This window comes from Ambystoma mexicanum, chromosome 2q (assembly GCF_040938575.1).
Source record: "Ambystoma mexicanum isolate Mex_15411 chromosome 2q, UKY_AmexF1_1, whole genome shotgun sequence".
NCBI lineage: Eukaryota > Metazoa > Chordata > Amphibia > Caudata > Ambystomatidae > Ambystoma > Ambystoma mexicanum.
In genome coordinates this window covers 791,185,396-791,210,834 of record NC_090924.1, presented here as the reverse complement: position 1 = coordinate 791,210,834, position 25,439 = coordinate 791,185,396, and the positions used below count along the sequence as shown (strand labels likewise).

The 25,439-nt window shown below is 42.4% G+C and overlaps 1 protein-coding gene across 3 annotated transcripts in view; it reads right to left on the bottom strand.

The window, feature by feature from the left end:
- PFKP (phosphofructokinase, platelet) overlaps nt 1-25,439 on the bottom strand; it is an 882,344-nt gene that overhangs the window by 237,641 nt on the left and 619,264 nt on the right. For 2 of the 3 annotated variants that reach the window (XM_069648019.1, XM_069648020.1), the window contains 3 exons: nt 20,350-20,502; nt 10,323-10,487; nt 9,688-9,749 (listed from right to left, as the gene is read on the bottom strand). In XM_069648019.1, coding sequence (XP_069504120.1) covers nt 9,688-9,749; nt 10,323-10,487; nt 20,350-20,502 — 380 coding nt within the window. The remainder of the gene's footprint in view (nt 1-9,687; nt 9,750-10,322; nt 10,488-20,349; nt 20,503-25,439) is intronic. The other variant, XM_069648018.1, reaches the window with a different exon arrangement.

The following is a 25,439-nucleotide window of genomic DNA, read 5'->3' as shown; positions in this document are numbered from 1 at the left end:
AGGAGATCCCAGATGTAAGGGTAAACCTTCAGGGGTCCAACTTGCCTCCTTAGCCTTCGCTCCAGAAGAGGAAGTACATATGGCAAGTGGAAACTTTCTATTACTGGCTGATGAACCCACTGGAGTCTCAGCTAGTGTTTCTTTAGTCTCTCTGGGGTTGTGGGAACAACAGAATTTAGATGTATATAACTCTATCCCAGATAATACTAAAGAGTATTATAAGGACAGTGTCCAAGTGAATGGCCAGGAGACTCCTGCCATTAGGGACACTGGGGCCAGCATAACTGTGGTGGATGAATCATTTTTCAAGGCAGAGGATGTTGCTAAGGCACCCAAATGCCTCACCAAGTTAGCTGGTGGGCCTGTGCAGATGTGTCCCCAGTTACCAGTTCTCATCCAATGTAATGATATGGCTGTAAAAATACCTGTCAGTGTACAATGTGAAGTGCCAGGTAGGGTTCTGTTGGGTAATGACCTCAAAGCTCTTGGAGTTGTATCTCATACCCCCAGACCCCCTAGCAAAAGGTTACAGGAGCTCACAAAACCTGCAAGAGAGAAAACCCTGAGAGGGTTATCTCAGGAGATGATGACAGAAATCACTCCTCTCCCACTGGAACAACTTACTGCAGTAACAACCAGATCAGGAGCAAAGGGGCAACCCAAGACTCCTAGGAAAAAGCCAGCAGCAAGCACTCCAGTGCTTCCAACAAGGACTTCCCCTGGGTTGTCCAAAGTTACACCTGTAACTCCACCTCCAGCTGAGGCTGAGAGGGAGGTACAACCCTGTGTGGTTGAGCTAGACTCTGAGGAAGAGCTAGAGGGAGGCCCAAACCTTATTGGAGATTTGGACCCTGAGGACCATCCTGAGCTGCAGTCTTTACTGGCAGAAGGTGGGCCAAGCAGGGCTGCTTTCCGTAAGGGGCAAAGAGAATGTCCAACTCTGGAAGGTCTCTGCCACCAGGCAGCTTCTCAAGCTGATGGGCAAGAGCCTGGGAAGTATAGGTTGCACTGGGAAGATGGCCTCTTCTACAGTGAACCCACTGAGTCTGAACCTGGAGACTACAAACGCCTTGTAGTCCCACAAGAGAACAGACAACAGTTCTTACAACTAGCCCATGAGATACCTTTGGCTGGTCACTTGAGTTTCAAGAAGACCAAGGAAAGGCTCTCACTCTACTTTTATTGGCCAAAGATGGGGGCTGAAGTAGATAGATATTGTAAGAGCTGCCATACCTGCCAGGTTTCTGGTAAGGTTGGTTCCAAGAATGTGGCACCTTTAGTGCCTCTCCCAGTTGTGGGAGTCCCATTTGAGAGGGTAGGGATTGACATTGTTGGTCCCCTTGATCCCCCAACCTCCTCAGGCAACAGGTTTATACTTGTTGTAGTAGACCATGCTACTAGGTACCCTGAGGCAATTCCTATGAGGACTGTTACCGCTCCGGCTGTGGCTAAGGCCCTCCTTGGTATTTTCACCAGGGTTGGGTTTCCTAAGGAAGTAATCTCTGACAGGGGGTCAAACTTTATGTCCCGCTACATGAAAGCCATGTGGAAAACCTGTGGAGTTACTTACAAGTTCTCAACAGCATACCACCCTCAGACAAACGGGTTGGTTGAAAGGTTTAACAGAACCATGAAGAGCATGATAGGTGCTTTAGAGGAACCCCTTAAGAAAAAATGGGACCTTCTACTGCCATGCCTGCTCTTTGCTTATAGAGAAGTCCCTCAGGAGGGAGTAGGCTATTCTCCCTTTGAGCTTCTCTATGGCCATCCGGTCAGAGGTCCATTGGCCCTGATTAAGGAGGGGTTGGAAGGTGCTCCTCCCCTCAAGCCAGTCAGAGTGACTGACTATGTGATAGGTCTCCGGAGGAGAATGTCACACATGATGGCAGAAGCAAGTGACAACTTGAAAGCTGGTCAAGCTCTGGTCAAACATTGGCATGACCAGAAGGCTAACATGGTTGAGTTTACTCAAGACCAGCTAGTTCTAGTTATGCTCCCAACAAGGCAGAGGGCCTTGCAAGACAAGTGGATGGGACCCTTCAAGATTGTGGGAAAGCTTGGAGAGGTCAACTATCTGGTGGATCTGGGCAGACCCAGGGAAGCTCCTAGAGTCTTCCACACCAACAGACTAAAAGCATACATCTCCAGACCTGACGTAGGAGCCTTGCGTCTAGCTTCAGCTGCAGAGGAGGAAGAGAGTGAATCTCTCCCTGATCTCCTCAGAGGGGTGCCTTTAGATGAAAAAGTCGAAGGAGTTAATCTCTCTTCAGACCTGACACCTGAGCAACAAGAGGAGTGCAAATCTATGTTAAATCAGTTTGCCTCCCTGTTCTCACTGTCACCAGGCTTGACCCCTTGGGGCCAGCATGAGATACTCACTGGTGACTGTCTGCCAGTCAAAAGCAGAGGGTACAGGATGTCAGAACATATCAGAACCCACATCAAAGGAGAGGTCAAGAAGATGCTTGATCTCGGGGTAATATAACCCTCTACTAGTCCATGGTCTAGCCCAGTTGTGTTAGTACCAAAGGCAGGATCCAAAGACTTGAGATTCTGTGTGGACTATAGAGCTCTAAATGCAGTCACCAAGACTGATGCCCACCCTTTGCCCAGGACAGATGAGTTGGTGGATAAACTTGGTGCAGCCAAGTACCTCAGCACATTTGACCTTACGTCAGGCTATTGGCAAATAGCCCTGACAGACCATGCCAAGGAGAAGACTGCATTTTCAACCCCAGTTGGCTTGTACCAGTTTAAGGTCATGCCTTTTGGATTAAAAAATGCACCTGCCACATTCCAAAGGATGGTGAACCAAGTTCTGGCTGGGATGGAAGATTTCTGCATGGCATACTTGGATGACATTGCAGTCTTCAGCCACTCCTGGGAAGAACATGTGAACCACCTAGGACATGTGTTGCAGGCTCTGGAACAGGCCCATTTGACAATCAAAGCCAGTAAGTGCCAGATTGGTCAAAGTAAAGTGGTCTACCTTGGGCATGAGGTAGGAGGTGGAGAAATAAGGCCTTTGCTCAGCAAGATTGAAGCTGTGCAAAGTTGGACAACACCAACTACTCAAACCCAAGTGAGAGCCTTCCTAGGCCTCACTGGGTATTACAGGAATTTCATTGAGAACTATGGGACCATAGCTTCTCCACTGAATGTAATCTCCTCTCCTAAATTCCCTAAAAAGGTAAAATGGAATGAGGAGTGCAATCAGGCCTTTGAAAAACTGAAGAGAGCTCTTTGCCAAGCTCCAGTATTGAGAGCTCCTGACTACCACCAAACTTTCATTGTACAAACTGATGCTTCCAATGTAGGTATAGGTGCAGTTCTAAGCCAACTGGATGAGAAGGGTAGGGAGCACCCCATTTGCTTCATCAGTAGAAAACTGAAGGATCCTGAGACAAGGTGGGCAACAATCGAAAGAGAATGCTTTGCTATTGTGTGGGCACTGAAGAAGTTTAGGCCATACTTGTATGGTTCTACTTTTGTTATTCAGACTGACCACCAACCCTTGAGATGGTTAATGCAAATGAAAGGGGAAAATCCAAAACTATTGAGATGGTCAATCTGCCTGCAAGGGTTTGATTTCACCATTGAGCACAGGTCAGGGTGTCACCATCAAAATGCTGATGGACTCTCTAGGATGTATATCATCGACTAGAGGTATGAGGTTCATCCAGGAGTGGATTAAATCCTCCTGTCCCTTAGTCTGGGGGGGGCGAGTGTTAGGGAGAATTCTCTGTTTAGGCTGAATTTCCCTACCTAGTGAGTCCCCCAGCAGCTTTGCTGGATTTCTGGGGTTTCTTTTTTTCTCCTGCCAAGAGTGAGACTCTTTTACCCTCACTCTTGGACATGTTGAAGTGTGTTTTCTTGGTTAAACCTTGTGTTGAATGGGCTATGGGGTCTTTTACTCCATAGGGCCTCATGTATTTTTGTGATGTGGGTTACACAGCACCCTCTGTGCCGTGACCCAGGGGTGTCCTAGGGACTCCCCAACATAGACTCCATACCCTGGGACTGACTACTGTCTCCCAGGGCATGTAAAGTCACCAAAGACTTTGCTAGTCTTGAATCCTGAACAGAACCAGTACAAACCATCATATTGTGGACGTACTGGCTGGGGCAATTCGATTGCCCCAGGGTCTGTTAGTCGAGGGGGCACGTCTCCGTCCCCCCTGATCGAGTTTTGGCTGGTGGCAGTGGAAACTGCTTTTTATATTCGACCGCGAATATTTCCCTATGGGATTTCCCATTGTTTTAGGCTAACACATTTAATTATTTATTTACGGTAGCCTTAAACATACCGCCGGTTTATATATTTATTATTATAACTCCGGTTGGGACTTTTTGCCAAAACTTGATTCTAAAATGGCGTTGGCGTTCGCCTCTGTAACTCTGACCCAAAGTGGAGCCCTTTGTTCCACTTTTGGCGGGCTTCTCCACAGAAGCCATCCAAAGTGGTGCCACTCTGTCTGGGGTACTTAGGAGGGGTGGAGGGGGATTTAGGCACCCTGGACTGAGTTACCTTGGTAACTCAAGTCGCACTCCGTCCTGATTGGCCCAAGTGGTGAGCCGGCCGGCTCACCACTTAGCATGTTTGAGTGACAGCTAGGCTGGGTGAATGGGGGTTTGCTGCATAAAAGCAGGGCTTTGGGGACTGGAACTTTAGAAGTCGCCACAGGACCAAGAATCCGACGAGGGAAGAGCTGAGCCGACCTGCTTCGACGACACCACCCGGTGGAGCCCTGCTGAACCGTCTCACCACTTTTCCCGACGACCGAGGAGAACTCTTAACGGAGTGGCTCCTTCCCTTGACTGGTGGGGACAACCGGTTTTCACCTTCTTTCCGCTTCTCGAGGTATCTCGTGGCCGCCTTGCCAGTGCCAAGCACCCCGGCAACCGGAACCCCACCACTTTTACCCCAACCACGAAAGTCGATACAACTCTTTAACCGGAGGACTCCGCGGCTGGTTTCTTCCCGGGCAGTGCAACGACCCTCTTCTTCTGCTCTTCAGCAAGAACTTCTTCTCCCCTGACCGACGTCGCGCCTTGCTGCCACTGCCTGGAACAACTGCCACCGCTGGAGGATCCTTTCCGCTTAAGGTACCGTGTTCCGCCTGGCTTCCCTTGCCACCGACTGTACGGGGTAGATTTAGCCCCCGGCTTTCGAACCTGGGAGTGCCTGGAACACCCTGGCTAAACTTTCTAAGCCACTCTAAACTCTTTCTAACTCTTTGCAAGACTTTGAATCCCTAATAACAGTGTGATCTTGGGCACATTTTCGCTCCGGCTACTCTAAGAGTGGGCCCTGCCTAGTGACTTTTGCTCACCTGTGACTTGGTGCTTCTTTGAGCCTATTGCAAGTGTTCTGGACCTTAGAGTGGTGTGTTTAACCCATTTCTGTTTCTTTTTACCCCTTTCTTGAACCTACTAGAGTGTCATCTAACGTTAAGCGCTCACCTCTGTTTTAATTATGTGGTGTTAACCTAGAGTTGTCTAGATAGGAGTAAGGGTTAAAACTGCTTTCATTATAACTGTGTTTGAAGTGTTTTTACTATATTTTGCTAGAGTGATTTCAACTTATGTGTGTTTAATAAATAAATAACTATATACTTTTGAAACCAAGCTCTGGTCAGTGTTTGCTTGTGCTATTGTATTTGAGTACCTATTGTGTATACTTTACATACTGCCTAACTCTTCTTGAGGGAAGTCTGACTGCTCAGCCACAGCTACCAGGTAAATCTGGGTGGTGCGGACTGCTACCAAGTGGGTTTACTGCTATACCTGTAGTCTTAAACCTTTTGCAGTGGTCCCCAAGGGAACTGCACAGGTTTCTGCCTAACATCGATGATCTGGATCATCTCAGAATCCCCTACACTAACTATGCAGATGATACCCAGATCCTCCGTCCGCTTTCTGAAGATTATGGGAAGGATTTGGCCTTGGTGAATAGAGTGTACATCATCATCCAGGCATGGATGGCCACACATGGACTATGCCTGAATGATGATAAAACTGAACTCATCACCTTGGGTACTACTGCCAGCCTAAAGAAACTAAGCCCTGCCTATTCATCCTTCATGATCGATGGCAACAGTATCAGGGTGGGACATGAAGTTAAAACATTGGGCTTTTATTTGGACTCCAACTTCTCCTTCAACAGACAGGTGAACTCACTAGCCTCTTCCACTGCCTACATGTGCAAATTGATCCGTGCAGCCAAACCTTTTCTATCCGACATTAGCTGCTTGACCCTTGCCAGAGCCCTTATATTGTCCCGTCTGGACTACTGCAACGCTCTCTATCTTGGGTCCTCCAAAGCTATCACTAGCAAATTACAAACTCTCCAGAATAATGCTCTTAGAGCGGCATTGGGCATCTCTAGAAGAGATCATATCACAGTATACAGCCAACAGAACAATTGGATCCCCATCAAAGACATAATTCTCCTAAAAACTGCTTCACTTACCTACAAGTCCCTCAATAACACTGCTCCTATTTACCTGATCGACAGATTTCATAGACAGACCTCTTAGAGACCCACAAGAACAGCATATAGAGACTGCCTCTCTGTCCCCAACTACAAACGCTCCACTATAGGGGGCAACAGCTTCCCAGTGAAAGCGGCTAAACCGTGGAACTCCCTACCACCGACTCTCAGAATGGACTTACCTTACCAAAACTTCCGATCCAAGATTATTTCATGGTTGAAGACGTAAGCTTTCTAACACACCGAGTCCCTAAGTCCTGCATACCCCTGCGATCTGTACATATTGTACTCACCTGTATTAACCTGTATATATGTATATAATCCTGCTATTATTATTTTGTGTATGTGTATGTATATATCGTTATTGCTGCAACTAAGCTTCGCAAATTCATGTAAATGCTGCGCCCTGTTACCTTAGGGTATTCTGGCGCATTACAAATAATAAACAAACAAACAAACATAAGTTGCTTTGTATAATGTGGCCACCATCAATCAAGCCATCATAGTTACCTCACACTCCCTCACAATATTTTAAGTGTAGGACTATTGTAATGCTCTCTTTTCCCAATTATGACCAACATGCTGTCTGCTATCTGATGAGCATTTTCGTTAACATTGCCACAAAAACAGCATCTTCATTTCACCCTTTTGTAAATGTATGCCACCCAATAATGACCTACTCTCAAACCCTAGAGGTCTGCTGGCAATATTGCTGTCTGTGAATCAAACACAGCATTGATTTCCAAATGTGTAACATTCCTTGAGTCCTTTAACAGAACAATCAGGGCCTTTCTGTCATGCGTCACTCTGACTGATTGAGGGACATCATGAACACAAAATCAGGAAGTGTGTTTGTGGGCCAGGCCAACACATCACTAGTTATTTTACCAACTTTTTGGCCATTTAAAAAAAATAATGTTGTAGGTTTTTCATCAAACTTGCAGAAGCACGCTTTCAGAACCAGGTTGCTGCTCCTCAAGCAAATCTGGTGAACATTTGCAAAGTGGTTTGCATTGTAGGTGTGACAGAAATTATTTTCAATGTAAATCAATAGGGATAAAAAAGGTTTGGGAATCCACTTATAACGTTTTCTCCCCAGGTGACAAAACCACTTAAAACTTTTGAGGAAAATTCCGATTTGGGTCTTCATTATTTTGGAACGTTTTGTGCCAATCCATCAAATAGCAGCATAGTCAGAAGCCACCCAAAACGTCCTCTTCCTGCCACATGATCCTGGATTGCTAGTGTTATTCTTCCCATTTTGTTTAGTCCTTGATTTTTTGCTCTAGAGTTTATGTTCTCAATCAAATATTCATCAAACTTCCACAAAACCCATGGTCATCTCTATAATCCTTTCTGACAAGATACATTTAAAAATGTTAACTTTTTCTTTGTCAGATTTAAGATCAAATAGCAAATCCCTATTACAGCCTCTGCGTGTCATTTGCCTCTTTTGATTTTCTTCTTTTCATTTGAGTAGTATGTTCCACCCCTAGACCCTCCTATTACCCATTAGACCAAATGCCATATATATATATATATATCCAAATGTTGTTCTGTATTCATGGCAACATATGTATCCTGAACTTTAGGTGTTTTATATCCTAAAGGCCAAAATCATGAAAACTTCCCCTGATACTTACAACTTGGTCCCCTTGCAAGCATTGACATAGAAAAAGACATTTGAAAGGACAGAAATCCTTATTTGCTACTCTTAAGACACCACTCAACATTATTGCTCTTGTACCCACTAAATATCGGGACTCAATAAACCACTTTCACAATCCTTTTGTTTGACAAACAGCTTCTTGTGACGTCTATAGTAAATCCTACACAATGTCTGATCTGACAAAATTTTGAATTTTGGTCAATGCCTTTCGAAGGTTCTACTCTGTTTTAGCTGACGATCTTCACATAATTAGTTGTTTCAGTTATAAGGCGTACAGTTTATATTGTTTGCAAGGTGAGACTGTGTTTAAAAAGATGAGTTAGATCAGGTTCCAGTGCACCCAGAATGTCAATAGGTAAACAGCTCACTTACAATATGTTTCTTGGGGAAAGGATTATGGCTCAACAATACTAAGTACTGATTTCCTGCAGGCTATTGTATGCTTTTACTTTAACCTTCTCCGTGTAACCAGTGCTTCATGTTTAGGGTGTGCTGACCATCATGGATTTGTCCATTCCTTGACTCAGGCCTTTGAGCGCAATGGAAACTGGCATTGTGTTGCTGACTGTGCATAATGGAATCTGGACGTGTATGCTAACTGGGTAAAATGGGATTTATCCTTGAAATGCCAACTGGTATAATGGAGTCTGACCTTTCATGCTGAGCAGATAAAATTGAATCATACCTTGCAGTGCCTACCAGGCATACTACAATTAAGACACGCTGTGACAAATGGTAATATTGGAATCATCGCTTACAGTGCTAACTGGGTATTATTAAATAAGGCCGTGTACTGCTAACTAGACAAATGGGGCCTGGCACCTCTTTACTAAAGGGGGTGAATGGAATCATGCTGTGTTCATTATCATAATGAAGCACCCATGATATGCTAACTGGAAATAGAGTGTGGGGATGCTGTACCAACTGTACAATCTTATTTCTGAGATTGCGGTTTTAATTGGGAAGAGAATGGAAATAAAGGGCTAGCAGGACATGAATAAACAAGGCTATGATGTGCATACTGAGGAAAGCTTGGTGTCAGCAGCTGCACATACCATGACATCAAATGGTTTGGGATTTTAACAGCAATAATGACAGTTCTGCTGCAAAAACTGCCATTGGTGTGAATAACTCTAGTTTTGAAAACAATGCCTATTATAAAAAAGCATTTACTATTGTATCATGCGAGTCAGTGAGCACATCATGGGCATATGATGGGAATAGTTCTTAAAACGGTATCTATGCACCTGGGCATACCATGTAAGTGCCTGGCGAGTACAAGAGTCTATATAAATATCTTATCCATATAATAGCCAAAATAATGCTCACTTTTTAAAGTGGCTCTTCATCCATTCAATGTATACGATAAATATTGCTCTGTCGCTTTTTTTAAGACTAGTTTTTCAATGTCCTTAGGAGTGTTGTTTTCACAATTAATGGCTATTAAATAAATACCAAATAAACTTTCTCATGGCTTGAGTTTTCACTCAGATATGTCAATTCATAAAGTTATTAAGGCGCTCACCTCAGAACAAGGCCCCGTTGAATGCCTGTTTTCATCTTTTCAGTTAAATGTTCAACATTTGCCTGTGAAGAAATTGATATCGCTTTATTTTTGCTCAAGAAATAATTTACAAAAACAACACGTGAAACAAAGAACTTCAGGTAAAACGTGTTCCTTCTTACAATATTATTTTGCCTTTCCAGTTCAATGAAAAATATATTTTGTTGGTTGTGTTACCTTTTCGTGGTGCAATCAAGTGAAAGGACCACGCAGATGCCATTTTTGGTATTGGATCAGAGGAATGTACTTATGAATCTTTGTACCTCCTGTTTTGGTCCAATGAAAGGTATCAAAAACTACAATATCCATAATCCATTTCTGGCTCAACCAGTTAAAACAACCTTTATGGTTAATGTACAATGTTTAAATAATAATAAACTTCTAAACACATATTTCTATACGAATTAATCTGAATGCAATTGATTGCAAAAGAAACATGTGACCATCTATGATTAAGTGCATATGAGTGTGTGAAATTTCCTCTATTTTGAGCTATGGACTCGTGTGAAACGAATGTATCTACTGTGTCTAGAGAGCACCAACACGTCAAACAGTTTACATAATATACCCACGATTTAACTACAATATGTGCATACCTGTAGTTCTCGAATATCAAATTGCTCTTCAAAAATGTAGGCGGCATCTGCACCCGAAGCTAAAGCACCCATATTGGCCAGGTAACCGCAATACCCTCCCATTGTCTCAATGATGAATACACGCCGTTTCGTTCCACTGGCCGACTGCTTAATGCGATCACAGGTCTAACGAAAATGTTTTTATAATAAAAAGAATATTAATTCCAACAAACAAAACAATGCTTAACATTTTACATACATTATTACATATAGTAAATGAAATGCACTAATAAAGGAATTGTGTTACTTTGCAAATCTTATTTTTACTAACACATCAAGTGGCAAGCCTGTGCAATTTTTCAGTTCAGTAATTTGCATTCAGATAGTTGTATATGTGCTATCGAAAAGAAGGCAATGTTGCTGTGTGTGAATCTTGGTTTTACTCTAAAATATATTAGGGCATTAGACACACTCTACATATGTTTTGTGGCGATGGTGACCCTGGCAGCACCCCGAGCCCGTTGCAAGAGATTATGTCCGAAAGTACCAGCTTTAAAACTATTACAAATCGTCTTGAAGAAGTGCCCAGATTGGCATGAAACAAGTCAAATACTATATTTTGAAATAAACTAAAATGTACCCACAACAATGATGTTTTTTATTTTATTGCTAATTTTTATCGCGCTTAATACCAGCGAGTGGTTTCGAGCCTCGTTGTCTTGCTTCCAAGACCGACATGTTGCCCCTGAGCTATCCTTCCTCCCCTTTTCTTTTCAGCACCAACAATATAACTATCCAAATCTAACTGATGGAACTCAAAAACTGCACAGGCTGGCCATTTGCAGTTTTCATCAAACCCCAAAAGAAAGGGTGTTTTCTCTCAGCTGCGGCAGGATAGAACCAGATTTTGTGCAATCATGGAGACAACTTCCATTTCCGTACATGTGCACTGCCTCCTTTATTTTACTACCATACAATGGAACATTTTCTGGCACTGGGTCTGTATAGGACCATTGTAGGAGCATTATCGTATTTCGTTGTGCTAATACATGTTCATTGCATCACATTGCTATGCAAAGTTCTTCCCTAATAGATGTTTGTTAATCACTGTGTTTCTTTGGCACAGCGTGAGTTCTATTTAAGATCCTCTGCATCTCAAATTAAGTCAGCAATGACATAATTTGAAACAATACTTTTCTCCCAGCCACCCCCATCCTCCAGGCCTCAATTAAATATGACCCCTTTGATTTATAGGCAAGATGCAGGGAGTGAGAGCACAATGAAAAACATGTTTTTGGCTACTGATTTTAAAATGCGATGTTTGGGAAGGGAATTCAATGGGAAAAAATTGTTTTGTGCTTGTTACTAGCGATGCAATATTCGGGAAACGAATACAATGGGAAAAATCGTTTCATGCTTCTTACTGGAAATGCTTTATTAGGAAAAGGAATACAATGGGAAGAATCGTTTTTCCACTTTTATTTAAAAAGCAAGGTTGGGAAAAAGGGACTCGAATGGAAATCGTTTTTCAACACACATAAAAATAAAAGACAGGACAGAGAAAAATGAAAACAAAAGGGAAATTTCGTTTTAGCATCCTCTTGAAAGGTAGTGTTTGGTGGATTACTTCTTTTGGGGATTATGGACTCTCCTCCCCCCTTTTCTATATGGAAGTGAAGGATTTCAGAAACAAGTCTTTATGGGCTACACCGTCTCTAACACACTGGGCATGAGCTTTTATTAGTTTCAAATTCGAACAACACTCATCCCGTGACTTTCTATATGGGAATTACTTGATTTACTTTAATCAAATGTGCAAAGGGTCTGCACAGGGTCTCCTCCTCCCCACAATTCAATGGAAAGGATTGCAGTCCCCAACACAATGTAATTTCAACAGAGGGGTGGTTTTCTGTGGGGACATAAATTGAATGAGATTTGATAAATTGTGCCTATCCAGTTTCACCCTCCTTTATCCACTAATGGAAAGGGATAAAGGCAGGTGGCTCCCCACGCAACTGATGGCTTTGGGATAATACTTACATGGGAGGGTTTGGTCAGGGTAAACAGCAGGGCTCCTCTAGGGACAGCACAGGTCTGGTCAAGGGCTTTAGGTCAAGGATTTTCTCCTGCACCCAGACTCCTTCTGCTCCTCTGGTTTGGGTCCTAGCTAGCTTCTCTATTTCCCAGTCTCCAATGCAAGGATTGAGGCCTCTCTGCTAGTTATTCCTCGCTATAGCCCAGCAGGCTGTCTCCTGGAATAAAGTCCAAAAGCCCAGTTTTGATGCAACCTGCCCTCTTATAGCGTGGATGACACTGCAATATGGTCATAATTCCCACGGTCAGGATTGACTTACTTGCTCCATTCTCCTCCCATCAAGACACCCACTGGCTGCTGATAGGACCATAAGTTGGGAGATATGTATGATGTAGGTTGAGGGAGGAGAATAGATACATTATTTCTAAATGACAGGGAGTTTCTAATCATTTGTTCTGAAAAATCTCATATTGTGATAACTTCTTTCAGATAACCCCATGAAGATATATATATCTGGGTTCTACATTTTACAGCAAATCAAACCATACTAATTTTATTTCGACATGCCCTTCCTCAGCCGAGCTAAAATTTATTGCGGTTTTCTGCTGCATCGAAGTACCTAAAAATTGGACCGTTTCCAATCTAAACCTTATTTTCATGATCTACCCCTGTGCCACCTTTCCCATTTCTCAGATGTATGAAAATGGCAGAATCATAATTTTCCACATAACTTAAATTGTGTACATCACAATGATTTCATTTTTACAGGGTCCCAATGGGCTTTTTCTTCTGTTTAATTTGAACCCTGGGTGGGCTTGACGGGACAGACAATGCTCCTTTTATTTAGGAAAAAGGTCTAGGGTGCAGATTTCAAAGGGTCTTTGTTCAGAGCTAAGTGCACTTTTTGTGGGGAACCTGACCTTAAAGGTGGTTTCTGTTGGTTGTGTTGTCAGCAATTCACCACAAATTCGATCTCTAGCTTGTAGCTCTTTATATTTTTACTGAACTTACAGGCCGGTTGTCTTGGTGTAACCAGCCCCCCAGAGGTTGGGGTCACAATTCCAGATACCCAGCAGCTCAGTAGAGAAAAACAACTGCAGCCAGTTACCTACATGCTCCTAAAGCAATAACATTTCCAATTGGCACTGTATGTTTAACATGTTGTATTTCAGATTACATTCAGGCATGATGTTCATAAATACAATGTTTCTTCACATCCTGTATAAACAGAAATAAGTTCACTTTCTCCTAACAGATAGGCCTGAGTTACATAAGGAAGCAGTATTCAAATCTACACCAAACAGACTAGGCCCTTATTTGTTCATGCTGTCATTTTATATGTTGGAATTAATGTCTCTTTCTTCCTGATGAATGCACTCTGTCCTTCACTTTATTTCTTACATCTCAGGTATCATTCCTCCTTTTTAGCTTCCAAATGCACAACTGTTACTTTTCATCCCATGTGCACTGTTGCCGTTTTTAAATCTGCCCATGTGTAATGTATTTCTTTAATATTACTATTGAAATGACATGTGTATCCCTTCAGTATTGTCCACACATAGGCCATTATTTACCATTGGAAACCGATGTCCCCTTTAATGCTCCAAGTAGGCTTTTCCAAAATGACATTTGTGAAAAGTGTCTTTCTCCACTTGCGCACATGTCCATTTTAATGGAGTTTAACTAGGCCCATTTCTTTCCAGGTCACTAAGCCTTAAGTCGGAAAAAGAAGTGTTTTGGACTGGTCTGCCTTTTCCAATGGATAGCACCGGGCAACTTCACTCTTAAATTCAGGCCTGGCCTCTTTATGTCTGACATTCAGGGGCAATATTTTACCCCACAACCCACACTGTCAAAACCATTGCAAAGTCCCTTTTGAGGAAGACAACTATGCATATCCCCTTTTTATACCCAACATAGAATGGATACCCTACAAGCAATACCATCAGATGCATGACATTCAGGTAGGTGCATACAAATTGCGTGCAGCTGGGCCTATGTGAATGTTTAATCCTTATGGAAACTCTTTTAGACATCCAAGATTCATAAATTATTGAAAGCCAAACTCCAACCTGTCAGTTTGGGTGCTTACATGTTAACTGAGGGAGATCTGTAAACCTGATTGGCAGAGACAACAATTGAAACATCAGTAAAGGATCTGCACACAGGTTTTTCAGGAAACAAGACTAAAGTATCCTAAAACAAAAAGGAGAAAACTGCTGTAGTATATCTAATCCTCCTGAATATTCAATGACACCCCGGACAGAGAAGGAAGGGAATGAAAGACCTTTAGGAGACTTTCTGGCTGTTACAGCCAGATCCAGATGTGCAGCAAAACATCATAGAAGGAGTGACCTTGTCTATGTTGCTGACATGTTTGCCTGCCTTTGGCAAGGAAATTGTCTATTTGAAACTGAATGTCATTGGTTTCTGACAATATTCAACGGTGATGGAAATGTCCACCTCAGGTGGCCCACTGAGATATTGGCAGTTGCATCACTGATAGAAAGTGGGGCTTGGCTTATGTCTAGGTGTTTAGCTGTACAGACAGATTTTGATACTAAATTGACCTTGTACTTGTTTGCTCAAATATGCTCTGGTCATTAGGTTTTGTGTTCGAATCAATATCCTCTTGCCTGATATAAATGAGTGGAATATGAGTAATGTTTTGAATTCTGCAAGAGGTCCCTCCAGTTGTAAGATTGATATGATTCAGCGACTGTCCACTTGTCCAATTATGCCTTGTTATCAAAGTGCATCCCTCAAACCAACAGGCTGGCATCCACTGTGATGAGTATTGGTGTGGTTAAGGTCAGGTGAACTCCTCTCATGAAATTGCTAATATTCAGCCACTAATGTAGATCCTGTTTCAGAAGAACCATCATTGGAATCAAGATCTTGCAATCTTTCAAAGTTGGTGACCAATGGAGACTGTTGTGGTGAAGAAGAGGTTGGCATTGTTGAGGTACATGTGGCCAGGTATTTCTGAGTCCAAAGCCATATCGAGATTAATGCATTTTCCAGGTGAAATAGATGACACAGATGACACAGATGAGATTGTGAAGACTGGCTCTGGTGACTGGCCAAAGAGGCTTCCCCGGATTTGCACAATGGTTCATTACAAATGAATGTCAGTCAGTCCTGTGATGGAGATAGCTGAGATGTATTGATGTTCTTTCTGAACTATGGACTTGAAAGAGCCCACACAGGCTTGGCCTCCAGGAATGCCTATATCAGTCAGTCATCTCAATACCAAGAATATGTATCCCTTTGTCTTGGTGTTCACCCACCAAAGGTGTTCTGATCTTTGTAATTACACTAGGAGCTCAGGACAGGCTCAAAAGAAGCATCTGAAACTGAAAGAACAATGATGACACTTTGAATCTTGGGACATTCTGAACACACGTCAGAAAAGTGATATGCAGATATGCATCTTGCAGGTCTGTTGATATGAGTGATATGATCCAGTCCTGGATCTCCATTAATATCTGATGGAACAATTGAGCTGCTTCAGACCAAGATATGAAAGGAGCTCCACAAGAATTTTTGGACTGGAAACAAATTAAGAAAAAAACGTGTGGTGTGGCCCCTGGGAAAACAAAGAGATGGCCTGTTTCTCTAGAAGGTATTTGTCATCAAAACCCTCAGCCTGATTCAACTTAGGCTGGTAAAGATGAAAGTAGGCTTTCCCAGTATCTTTCCACACTTTTAAAAGTAAATGTTACATTTCCTTTATAAGGTAAATTCCACACATTGAGCTTCTTTACATTGTTTAAAAATGTCAATTCATGCCAAGAGTACTTTTCATGCGAATTTGCATTAAAGAACAGAGTGTCAATTGTGAGCCGGACCAACTTACACAAGGCAATAGCAGAAAGCAGAGGTAATCTTAGGGTAAGGTAAGCTGATTTTACATAAGGGCATTGTTTGATTGAATAACATATACTTGTGGTGAAGTGGTAAGAATAGAAACATAAACCAGAGACAGGAGCTGGAGGACATTACAACACTTTTTAACACTGAGAGCCTGAGGCCATTACTTACATGGTTACAAATTACAGAGAGATGTCCTTGGGGCAGAAATTAGGGCAGGATGTTTATTTCCCCCCTACTTGCCTGAGAAGTTAGTATAAGAATCATCCCCATCATATCCCAACTCTTTCCTTTTCCGCACTGGTAACTGAGATTTCTTTCCCTTTCTACACTGGCACATGAGATTCCTAAGAGTCAATTGAGACTGGCCTTTCAACACTGCATTGCCGATTTGAGCAGCTGGTCACTCAATACCCTTCAAAGCCTCTGCAACTGATGCATTAACCATGCTCACATTATGCACTTCATTTGTATGATGAGATTTGGAACACAATTTGCAATGTAGGTGATTGAGGCATGTGACAGAGAAACACATTGAGGATTTGAATGTCATAACAAATTAGAGCATAGCAAACATATTTTAATCCATCAATTTGTTTGCATCTCGCCAGAAGGCATGAAAAATCAAAAATGTAATTATTTAATGTGAACTATGTTTGTCTATAAATGTTTGCGAGCATTGGAAACATTACTTTAATTTTTACGGACAACCAAGAATTCTAATACAAAGCATTATGTTTAAGTTATATGTATGTTCATGATGGAGTCCAGTGTTATGTCAGGTGTACATGAACGGAGATGTGAACACACACTTGCACTTGCTGTCAACAATTGTGTTTGTATTAATGCGAGGTATGTGTCATGTAGAAATCAATTGGGATTCATTGCTTTTTTATTACTGAAAATAAAAGAAAAATCAGAGCATGTTAAAAAAAGGTTATTATTTAAGTTGCTTGTCAATAGCCATCTGATGAAGAGTTTCATACAGCTCGAAATATTGCAGATTAATCAAGCTCCACGTGTTAACAGCTATATGTGATCAGAAGCATAATATATTCAAGAATTGAACTACCTTATTGGTGTCTTTCAAGAAATCAAGTTCATAGTTTGCTATTTTGAATCAAACAAAGTCTATTTCTCCAAGCATTGATCGGAGTAAGATCCATTATTTAAATTACGCAGATGATATGATTATTTATGATTTGACACCAATAGGATTACAAAAGTCTTTGGAGGGCCAAAATGTTTACTTGTTGAATTTGTACTTACATTTGAACATTGCTTAATCAAACATTCTAATATTGAACGAAGAAATACCAAGTGGAAAAGGTTAACATGGGATGTAGGTGGTCACGATTTGGAAGTGGTTAACTGTTTTAAATATTTAGGGAGTTATATTTATGCCAGAAGTGGGAAATTATTATTGAATAAAAGTGTTAGATCATTGTTTGTAGCAGCAGCTAATCAACTGCATCAATTTGATTTTATATTTGGCGGATTTCCATTTTACCTGCACCTAGATTTTATAATAAAAAAATGGTCCCTCAGGACAAAGAGGTTGATGGGTCCAAACTGGACCCAAACAGGACCCTGCCCATGTTGGTTCCAATGGCTGTTATTAGACAAGAGATGGGTATGAATCACTGCATCTCATGTGGATTGGAAGGTTCTACAAATTTACAGTCATATTTTGACTCCTCCACAGGCTTAGTCATTTATTAAACTACAATCAGAGCTGATGAATAAGACTAGTAATTATAATGACTATCTGAAAAGATAATTGCGAGTAAAATAAACCTGTCTGTGGATGAATTGTGTTCTGCCCAAAAGAAAACAAAACAAAAACAAAAGCTGTTTAGAAATGACTGGATTTTAAACAGGAACATTTTATACAATTATTGCTGTTTTAATTACCATTTTAGATTGTCGATAAAAATGTATAGCGTATTAGCACCTTATCTGATTAAGCATCCCTCAAGTGAATTTAGGAACTCTGTCTTGAGAATAAAATTATAAAATAAAATTATAAAATATCCAACAGGTGATGTTTTAGGAGCCAGAACAAATATTGTAAAAGCTAGTCAACTTTGTTGGTACTGTAATATGAATGTTGAAACATCTTTGTACATAATGGTACTTCGAATAGAAAAGCGATGTAGATTTGTGCATGAAATTGATGGAATATCTTCTTCTTGGTTCTGGGTATGAATGCCAATGAACTTTTCGTTAACAATTGCTGTATTAGATTTTATTAATGTGATTTTATGAGGAGTTTATTGAAAAATTATTATTTCTTTTAAAATTGATTGTATTATGTGTGAAAAGTTTTATTTTAAACTAAATCACACAATAAATACAATTCTATTCCATTTTTTTTTAAATGCATAAGTTGCCATGCCTGCATTTTCTTCTCAAAATTTAATGTGTGATGGATGTACATAAATGAGTGCAGATTCATCAACAGTTTACGTCGAAATTTACCGAGGCGGCGGGCTGACACTGACGGAAATGGCCCGCCGCACAAGTTAAGGGCCTGAGCGAATCGAGGAACGCTTTTTGCGGACGGGGGTGCCACTGCCGACAGGGTCACGCCGCCGCCGAGGTTTATATCGCCATTAGCACCCGTGTAGTTCCCTACACGGTAGCTAATGGTGGTTATTTTATTTCATAAAAAAGACAACTTACCCTGTGGTGCAGTGGGGCAACGCTCTGTAGTTTCTGAGGCCCGTTTCCGTGACGTCATCAACAAGGAAACAGACTTCAGAGACTACAGCACTGCATGACACCGCACCACAAAGTAGGGTTTTTTTTAATACTCTTAGCACCTGCGTAGGGGCTACACGGGTGCTAAGAGTGAGGATGGGAGGTCGGGAAGGGAAAGAGCAGCAGGGAAGGGAGCACTGTGTAGCAGCATCGAGGCTGATCGGAACGCGTGCTTGTACCAGACAATACAATACAGCCCGTGTTTCTGATCATCCTGATTGGCCAGCGCCCTCTTCCAGCGTGCTAATGGGTGTTACATTAATCCTGAATTATTCACAATTCCTGCTTTAGGGAATACAACCCAGCACCACCAAAAAATAGTTGAATAATGTGTGCCTGCCTTTTAATGATACATGGGGGGACTGTTAAGATAGAATGGATGTCAGAATTATGCAGAGGAGTTTAGTCTTGTTTGCTTACAGATCAGCACAGGGAAACATTAAAAACGTGCTACGTGCTACCTGTTGGAGGAGCAGATGGGACATGTCAGTCCTAGGTTGAACTAAAAGAGTTTGGCCTAAATCACATGTCACATACAGAAAATGCGTTGCTTAATTTTCTGTGGTGTGGCAAAATAAATAGTTTCCCACTGGTCAGAATTCAAAGCAATGGATGATATCCAAAAGGATACTCTATGCTCAGCAACATGTATGATCTGAGCCATTCTAAGCAGAAACCTGAAAACATACTCCCACTCATGTTGTAATCAGATTCTTTTGGGGACAAATGACCCGCACAAAATGTTTTTGTCATGATACTTATATACAGTGTGAAACCTGTGTCTTTCTGGTGCGAGTATTAAACCATCCGTAGTGTGTCAGCAGATCCTTCAAAGGACATATGTCCCGCAACACAGACCATGGCTCTTTTATCTAATCTAAATGACACCTTGAATAGCAATAGGGTGATGTGCCTTTAATAATGCTGATATTATTTGAGTTCCTCTCCCTGGTAAGCCAAGTCAACTAAATTACAAATATGCGTTGATATAATTGCAGTTGTAACTTAAAATATGTTTTCTACAGCCACTACAAATACAAAGAAAGCCTGTAATGTAATCCACGCCTTCTCAGTGGAGGTTATAATATCTGAAAAGTGAATTTGTTAGAGCACGCACATTTACTGCAACAACAACATATTTCAGAGTAAAGAAAAGATACAGATGATGCAAAAAAACATATTCCACTTGTGTTCTATTGATGCTGGGAAGTAATAGAACACAATTAATTACGTAAACTGGAAAAACGTATTTGAACACAAAGCAACAAAGTGCATTTTGTTTGAATTAAATTAAGTTTAAAAAACATAGATTGTATCAAACTAATTTCTTTGTATTACATGCTTGTTACAATCAAGTAAATAAAAAATGTGACCTACCTCCACAATAGCATTGAGGGCGGTATCTGTGCCAACACTTAAGTCCGTGCCTGGCACATTGTTGCTAATAGTGGCAGGCACTATGCACATGGGGATGCACAACTCCTCAAATTTGGCGCGTGCATCAGCTAATTGCAGCATACTTTCAAATGCCTGAAGCAGCAGTACAAATACAATTAGCTAATCATGCAAGTCAATATTTATTCTGCCAGTGGTCCCTTTGGTGTGATGAAGCACTTGACCCCCATTTACATACAAAATTTAATTTACTTAGAGAAACATGTTTTTAACAAACTTATAAAATATGGGTCTAGACCTACAGCAATGTACACGGGTCAGTCATGGCAGTGCAACCGTCCTTGCAAGCAAGTTTAAGATACAATTTGGAGCAGTTAGTGATTTCAGAAAGTGCAGCAGGGCATAGACGCGTGACCATCTCCACAAGAATGTTTGATTCACGATTAATCTGTAGCAGTTAGTGATTCCTGACAATGAAGCAGGGCATAGCAGCACGACCGTCCCCACAAGAATATTAGAATTTTGATTTATTTGGAGTAGTCAGTGATTATGAAAGCATATAAGACTGAAAAAAGCTGAGCGGAAAGGAAAACGTGTAGATAGGATACTTTTGAAAGCGATATGTCAAGTAGTTGTTTAATCTAAGAAAGGTGTTACAGGCAAAGTAAATATAACAAAGACAGTTATTTCATGTTGTTATTCCGCACTAGTGCCAAGTTTCAGATTTAGTTGAGACCTAGCCATCTGCCTCATAAATGGGGTTGACTGGGCTCCAGGCACAATAAAAGGGTAACAAGACCAGCCTCAAGTATATAATAACACATATTTCGTGTCACTGGTTGCTATACATCAGTTAGATCGAGTTGATGCTCCTGGGACTTAATTCTATATCCTACATCTTATGACTGGACGAATACAAGTACAAATGCCTGAGATACTTGAAGACGACCTTTTGAGGGCAACAAATTATGTCATCTGTGGTATCCTTCCCCTCTACCAGAAAATATGAAGCGGCTACTTTTAGTTCAGTAACCAGCTCTTGGAAAACATCTGACACATTCCAGAAGGAATCCAAACACCCCCACAGCAGGCAGACTTTGGGCCTCATGACGAGGTTGGCGGTAACCCTGTAACACCGTTTCTGCTGCCTGACTTCTCGGTGCCATTGGGACATTATAAGTCCTGGCAGCCTGGGAAGTCAGGCGGTGGAAAATGTTAATCGCCATTCCCGTGGAGTCCCATATGATTCCATGGGAATGGGACTTTGGAAGAACCGGCACTGTTGCTAACGGTGCTGGTGCTTCCTTGAAAACTGTACCTAGCGGGGCCCATGCACCTGGCATGTCAGACCTCATGACTGTGGCTAGTGTTTCCGTCATGGGCATGCCACAAGGTATTTGTCTTCTTTGGCCATTTTATCCATTGGCCTTCCCCCTGGTCTTTGTGACCCGGGAATTCCTTATTTGCGCATTCAGTTGCCTGCGAAACCCACCACTTTTCGCAGGCTACTGCTGGTCACGTGTGTAGTTACCCAGGAAGTGGGCTGGGACTGTCTGGTTCCAATCCACACTACTGGTTCCAGGATGTCTGGTGTGCACGAGGACATGAGAGCCACAGTGGTACCTGATTGGACCACTGCTGGCGTGCATGAGTGGGGAAGATCTCCTCATTGGTCAGCTGGTTTCGAGCACTCACTGGACTCGTGGATATGAGGAGGGGCTCTGAATGCAGACCCGCAGATCAGCAACAGGTCTGAATCGATCTATAGACGGAGCCAAGTATCCAAAAGAGCAGAGCAGACCCAAGGACTATCGGGTAACGCGCAGAAGAAGGTTGGCACCCTGAACCCTCTGTTGTCCCGGTAGAGCCCTGCTTTGCTCTCGATCTTCGAATACCTGCAAGGGTGCTTCAACCCCTTGGAGTGGTGGGACCAATCACGCTCCTCAACATCTCCTGCTTGCCCTGCAAAAGAGCCTTCTCGGAAGTGTCCCTGGTGTATCCATTGGACTATCCAGCTCGAACCTTGGCATCCATGCAGGACGGTTGTCCTACCGGGTTTTGCCTCGAGCTTTGGAGGAATCCTAGCTTGCCCTGCAAAGCACCATCTTGCCAGATTTCGTCCTGAGCCCAGCTGCATCAGTGCTTCGTTTGTCCTGCAACAGAGACGAGAGATACAGCTCCTGGTGTAAACCAGACAGCATCTGCACCCGCAGCGCCTGTGCACTTTGAAGCCGAATCCAAGGTGGGAAATTGTACTCTGAGCGACCCTCTCCAGACCTGCCAAGTTTGGACCCAAGGTGAGCTAAGGGCAGTGAGTACTGAAACCACTTACAGGCGGCACCTAGTTCATCCATTGCATCCCTTGTGGTCCTTGCTTTGGCTTGGGTAGCCTCCGCTTCCTAAAGCCCTCTTAAAGTTGGGAATAGCTTGGTTCTCCACAGCAGATCCTCCCCAGACTCTCTGAACCTGTTTTCCACATTTCGGAATCCGGTCTCCAACTTTTCCAGCTCCTTAGATATTGTACTTTGTGATTTTATGCACGGCCAAGTGCTTTTACGTGCACATCTAACATTGAGCACAAGGCTCAATTCATCATAGGGCTGGACTTTTAAAGTTGGGGTAACTCATTTCTGAAGATTGTCAAGGTTATAACGTTTGTCTGCCCTTTTACCTTACAGGTTTTGGCAGGATTTCACCCTTTACTACATTGACCAAAGTGACTGTATATATTTTAAATAGTGTGTTATTTGAGTGGTGATATTAGTGTGCTTTCCATTATTCGCTTAGGTTTGTTCTTGGGCCTAATAAATTGTATATTTTCGTATACTACTGTCTAAGGGTAATTCCTGGTGTCTAACTGTGTGTGCTCATCAGAGACCTCAGATCACCCCAACACATCCTGCGACATAGCCTTGACTGCTCTCCAAGCTACTGTGAATTGGTCTGGCTATCTTCCTAGAAGTGCTCCCTGTTTCACTAATAAGGGTGGCCTCCTAAACATCTGTTCACCAGAGCAGAGTTTAGAAATACATCCTAACTACCAGGATGAACAATCACTTCCACAAACTCAACCCCTCCTTATCTGCCCCCTCTAGGCACAAACCTGCCCTTAAATTCTGGAACAAAGAACTCTCTACACACCACTTTAATATTGGGGGGAATACAATACTACTAGCATTCGCAAAGTGGAATTACGGTGTAAAAGCGCAATAAACTAGACAAGCTTCAATGGAACCTTTACTCAGTTTGGCCCAAAGATGTTCACAGACTACACAGTTGAATGCTGACGACATGTCCAAAGATGCCATGTAGATGTTGACCCCATCATCGCCTTTGGCTTTTTGCAGTCAATGTTTCAATACCGTAGCATTTAGGGAGGTGCCAATCTGTTTGCGGAAGCCCACCCTGAAAGCGAGATAAGATGTCTAAGTTACCCAGACAGGTGTTAAGGTCTCTGAGCAGCAAGATGGCAAATACTTTACTAATCACGTCTAACAGGGCAATGGGCCTATAATTGCCAGGGTCAGAAGGATCCCTCTTCTTATAAATATGGATGATAATAGATTGGGACCAGGACTCGGGGGGAAATGTGCGTCGCATATATAAGGTCGAAGTGTGGTTTAAGCAAGTTAGCCCAGGCAACTGGATATTTCTTTAGGACACATGGAGGGAGACCGTCCGAGCCGGGGGCCCTAGAATGCTTGGATTTATTAATGGCCCACACTAGTTCTTCAATATTCCTGGGACAATTTCCAGCTGCAGCCTTGACTCCAGCAGGATCAGGAAATTGGCAAACTTGGTTGGAAAAGAACATTTCCTAGAAAGGGCACCCAAGATTGTTCCTCAATGGAATCTCCTGTGGAAGAGTTGCTGGTGTCCGATTTGTTGTTAATGCATGCCCAGAATTGTCTAGGGTTAGACTTTAGTAGGGTCCTCAAGATGGACTGATTATATCTTAGATATAATTGAGATTTTAGAGATTTAACAAAGTCCCTATGCCGTTGGCAAGCTAGTTTCTTGGCCCTTACATCGTCTTCCACAGAAAGCTCCTTCATGCATGCAAACGTGATACTGTTCCAATTTTGGGCCCTGGACTGTTTTATCCTTAAATCAAACTAATGAAAACGAGGATTATTGTTAGATCGAGTGCCAGACAGAGAGGAAACCTCACTAATGCACTCAATGATACAAACATCCAGGGGTTTGATGTCCATGCCTATGATGTGACCGGCCAAAGAAGAGATCTCATCATCTCCCTTTATCACAGCATTGAAAAGAAGCTTGGTTAGTTTCTTGTAGGTTAACCTACCCAAGCGAAAAGCCAGACCATTCCTGTCTGGTAGTACTGGGACCAACAAAGGCCATACTTCGTGCTTCCCAACTGACATTTTCAATGTAAATTTAATGATAAAATGATCTCCCAGGAGTGGGTCCACGAAAGACAGATTGCTACTCATTGAGGCTAAAGTAGAGCTGACAAAAAAGTAATCTATCCAGGATTTCGGGGAACCCAGATGCCAGCTGTAAGTGGAGGCCACCACTGCTCCAGTAGGAGTCAGAAGGTGGAGATCCCAGTTATACATGAAAGCATCCCATATCTGTCCCCATGGAAGATTCTGATTGGATACATGTGGGGTACACGAGATTTGAATGTACTCATTGCCCTTGCCACGATAGGCATTAAAATCCCCTCCTACAATGATTGCAGGTTGATTGCCTTCCGACAACGATGTGCCCAATATGGAGGATAGTGACTCAAGAAATGTATGTATGATGTTCTTAACTAATAGTAATTCCCTCACTTTGTTCGGCAGGGAGAACTTGACAGCAAGTATGCCCTCCGCAAGAAACCACAGAGTCGAACTCATATTTAGGCTAATGTCAATTGCAATCAACGACCCTTAGCCGAACGGGTCGTCGGAGAGCAGAAAGTTGAAAACCCTTGCAGAATAAAGTTCTCAGTAGACTTAGGGGCTAATTCATGGAATTATGTGTGCCGAAAAACGGGCTTTGTGCGCCATTCTGCCCACAAATCCCTGTTTCACAAATGGGTATTTGCGAGCAGAATGGCG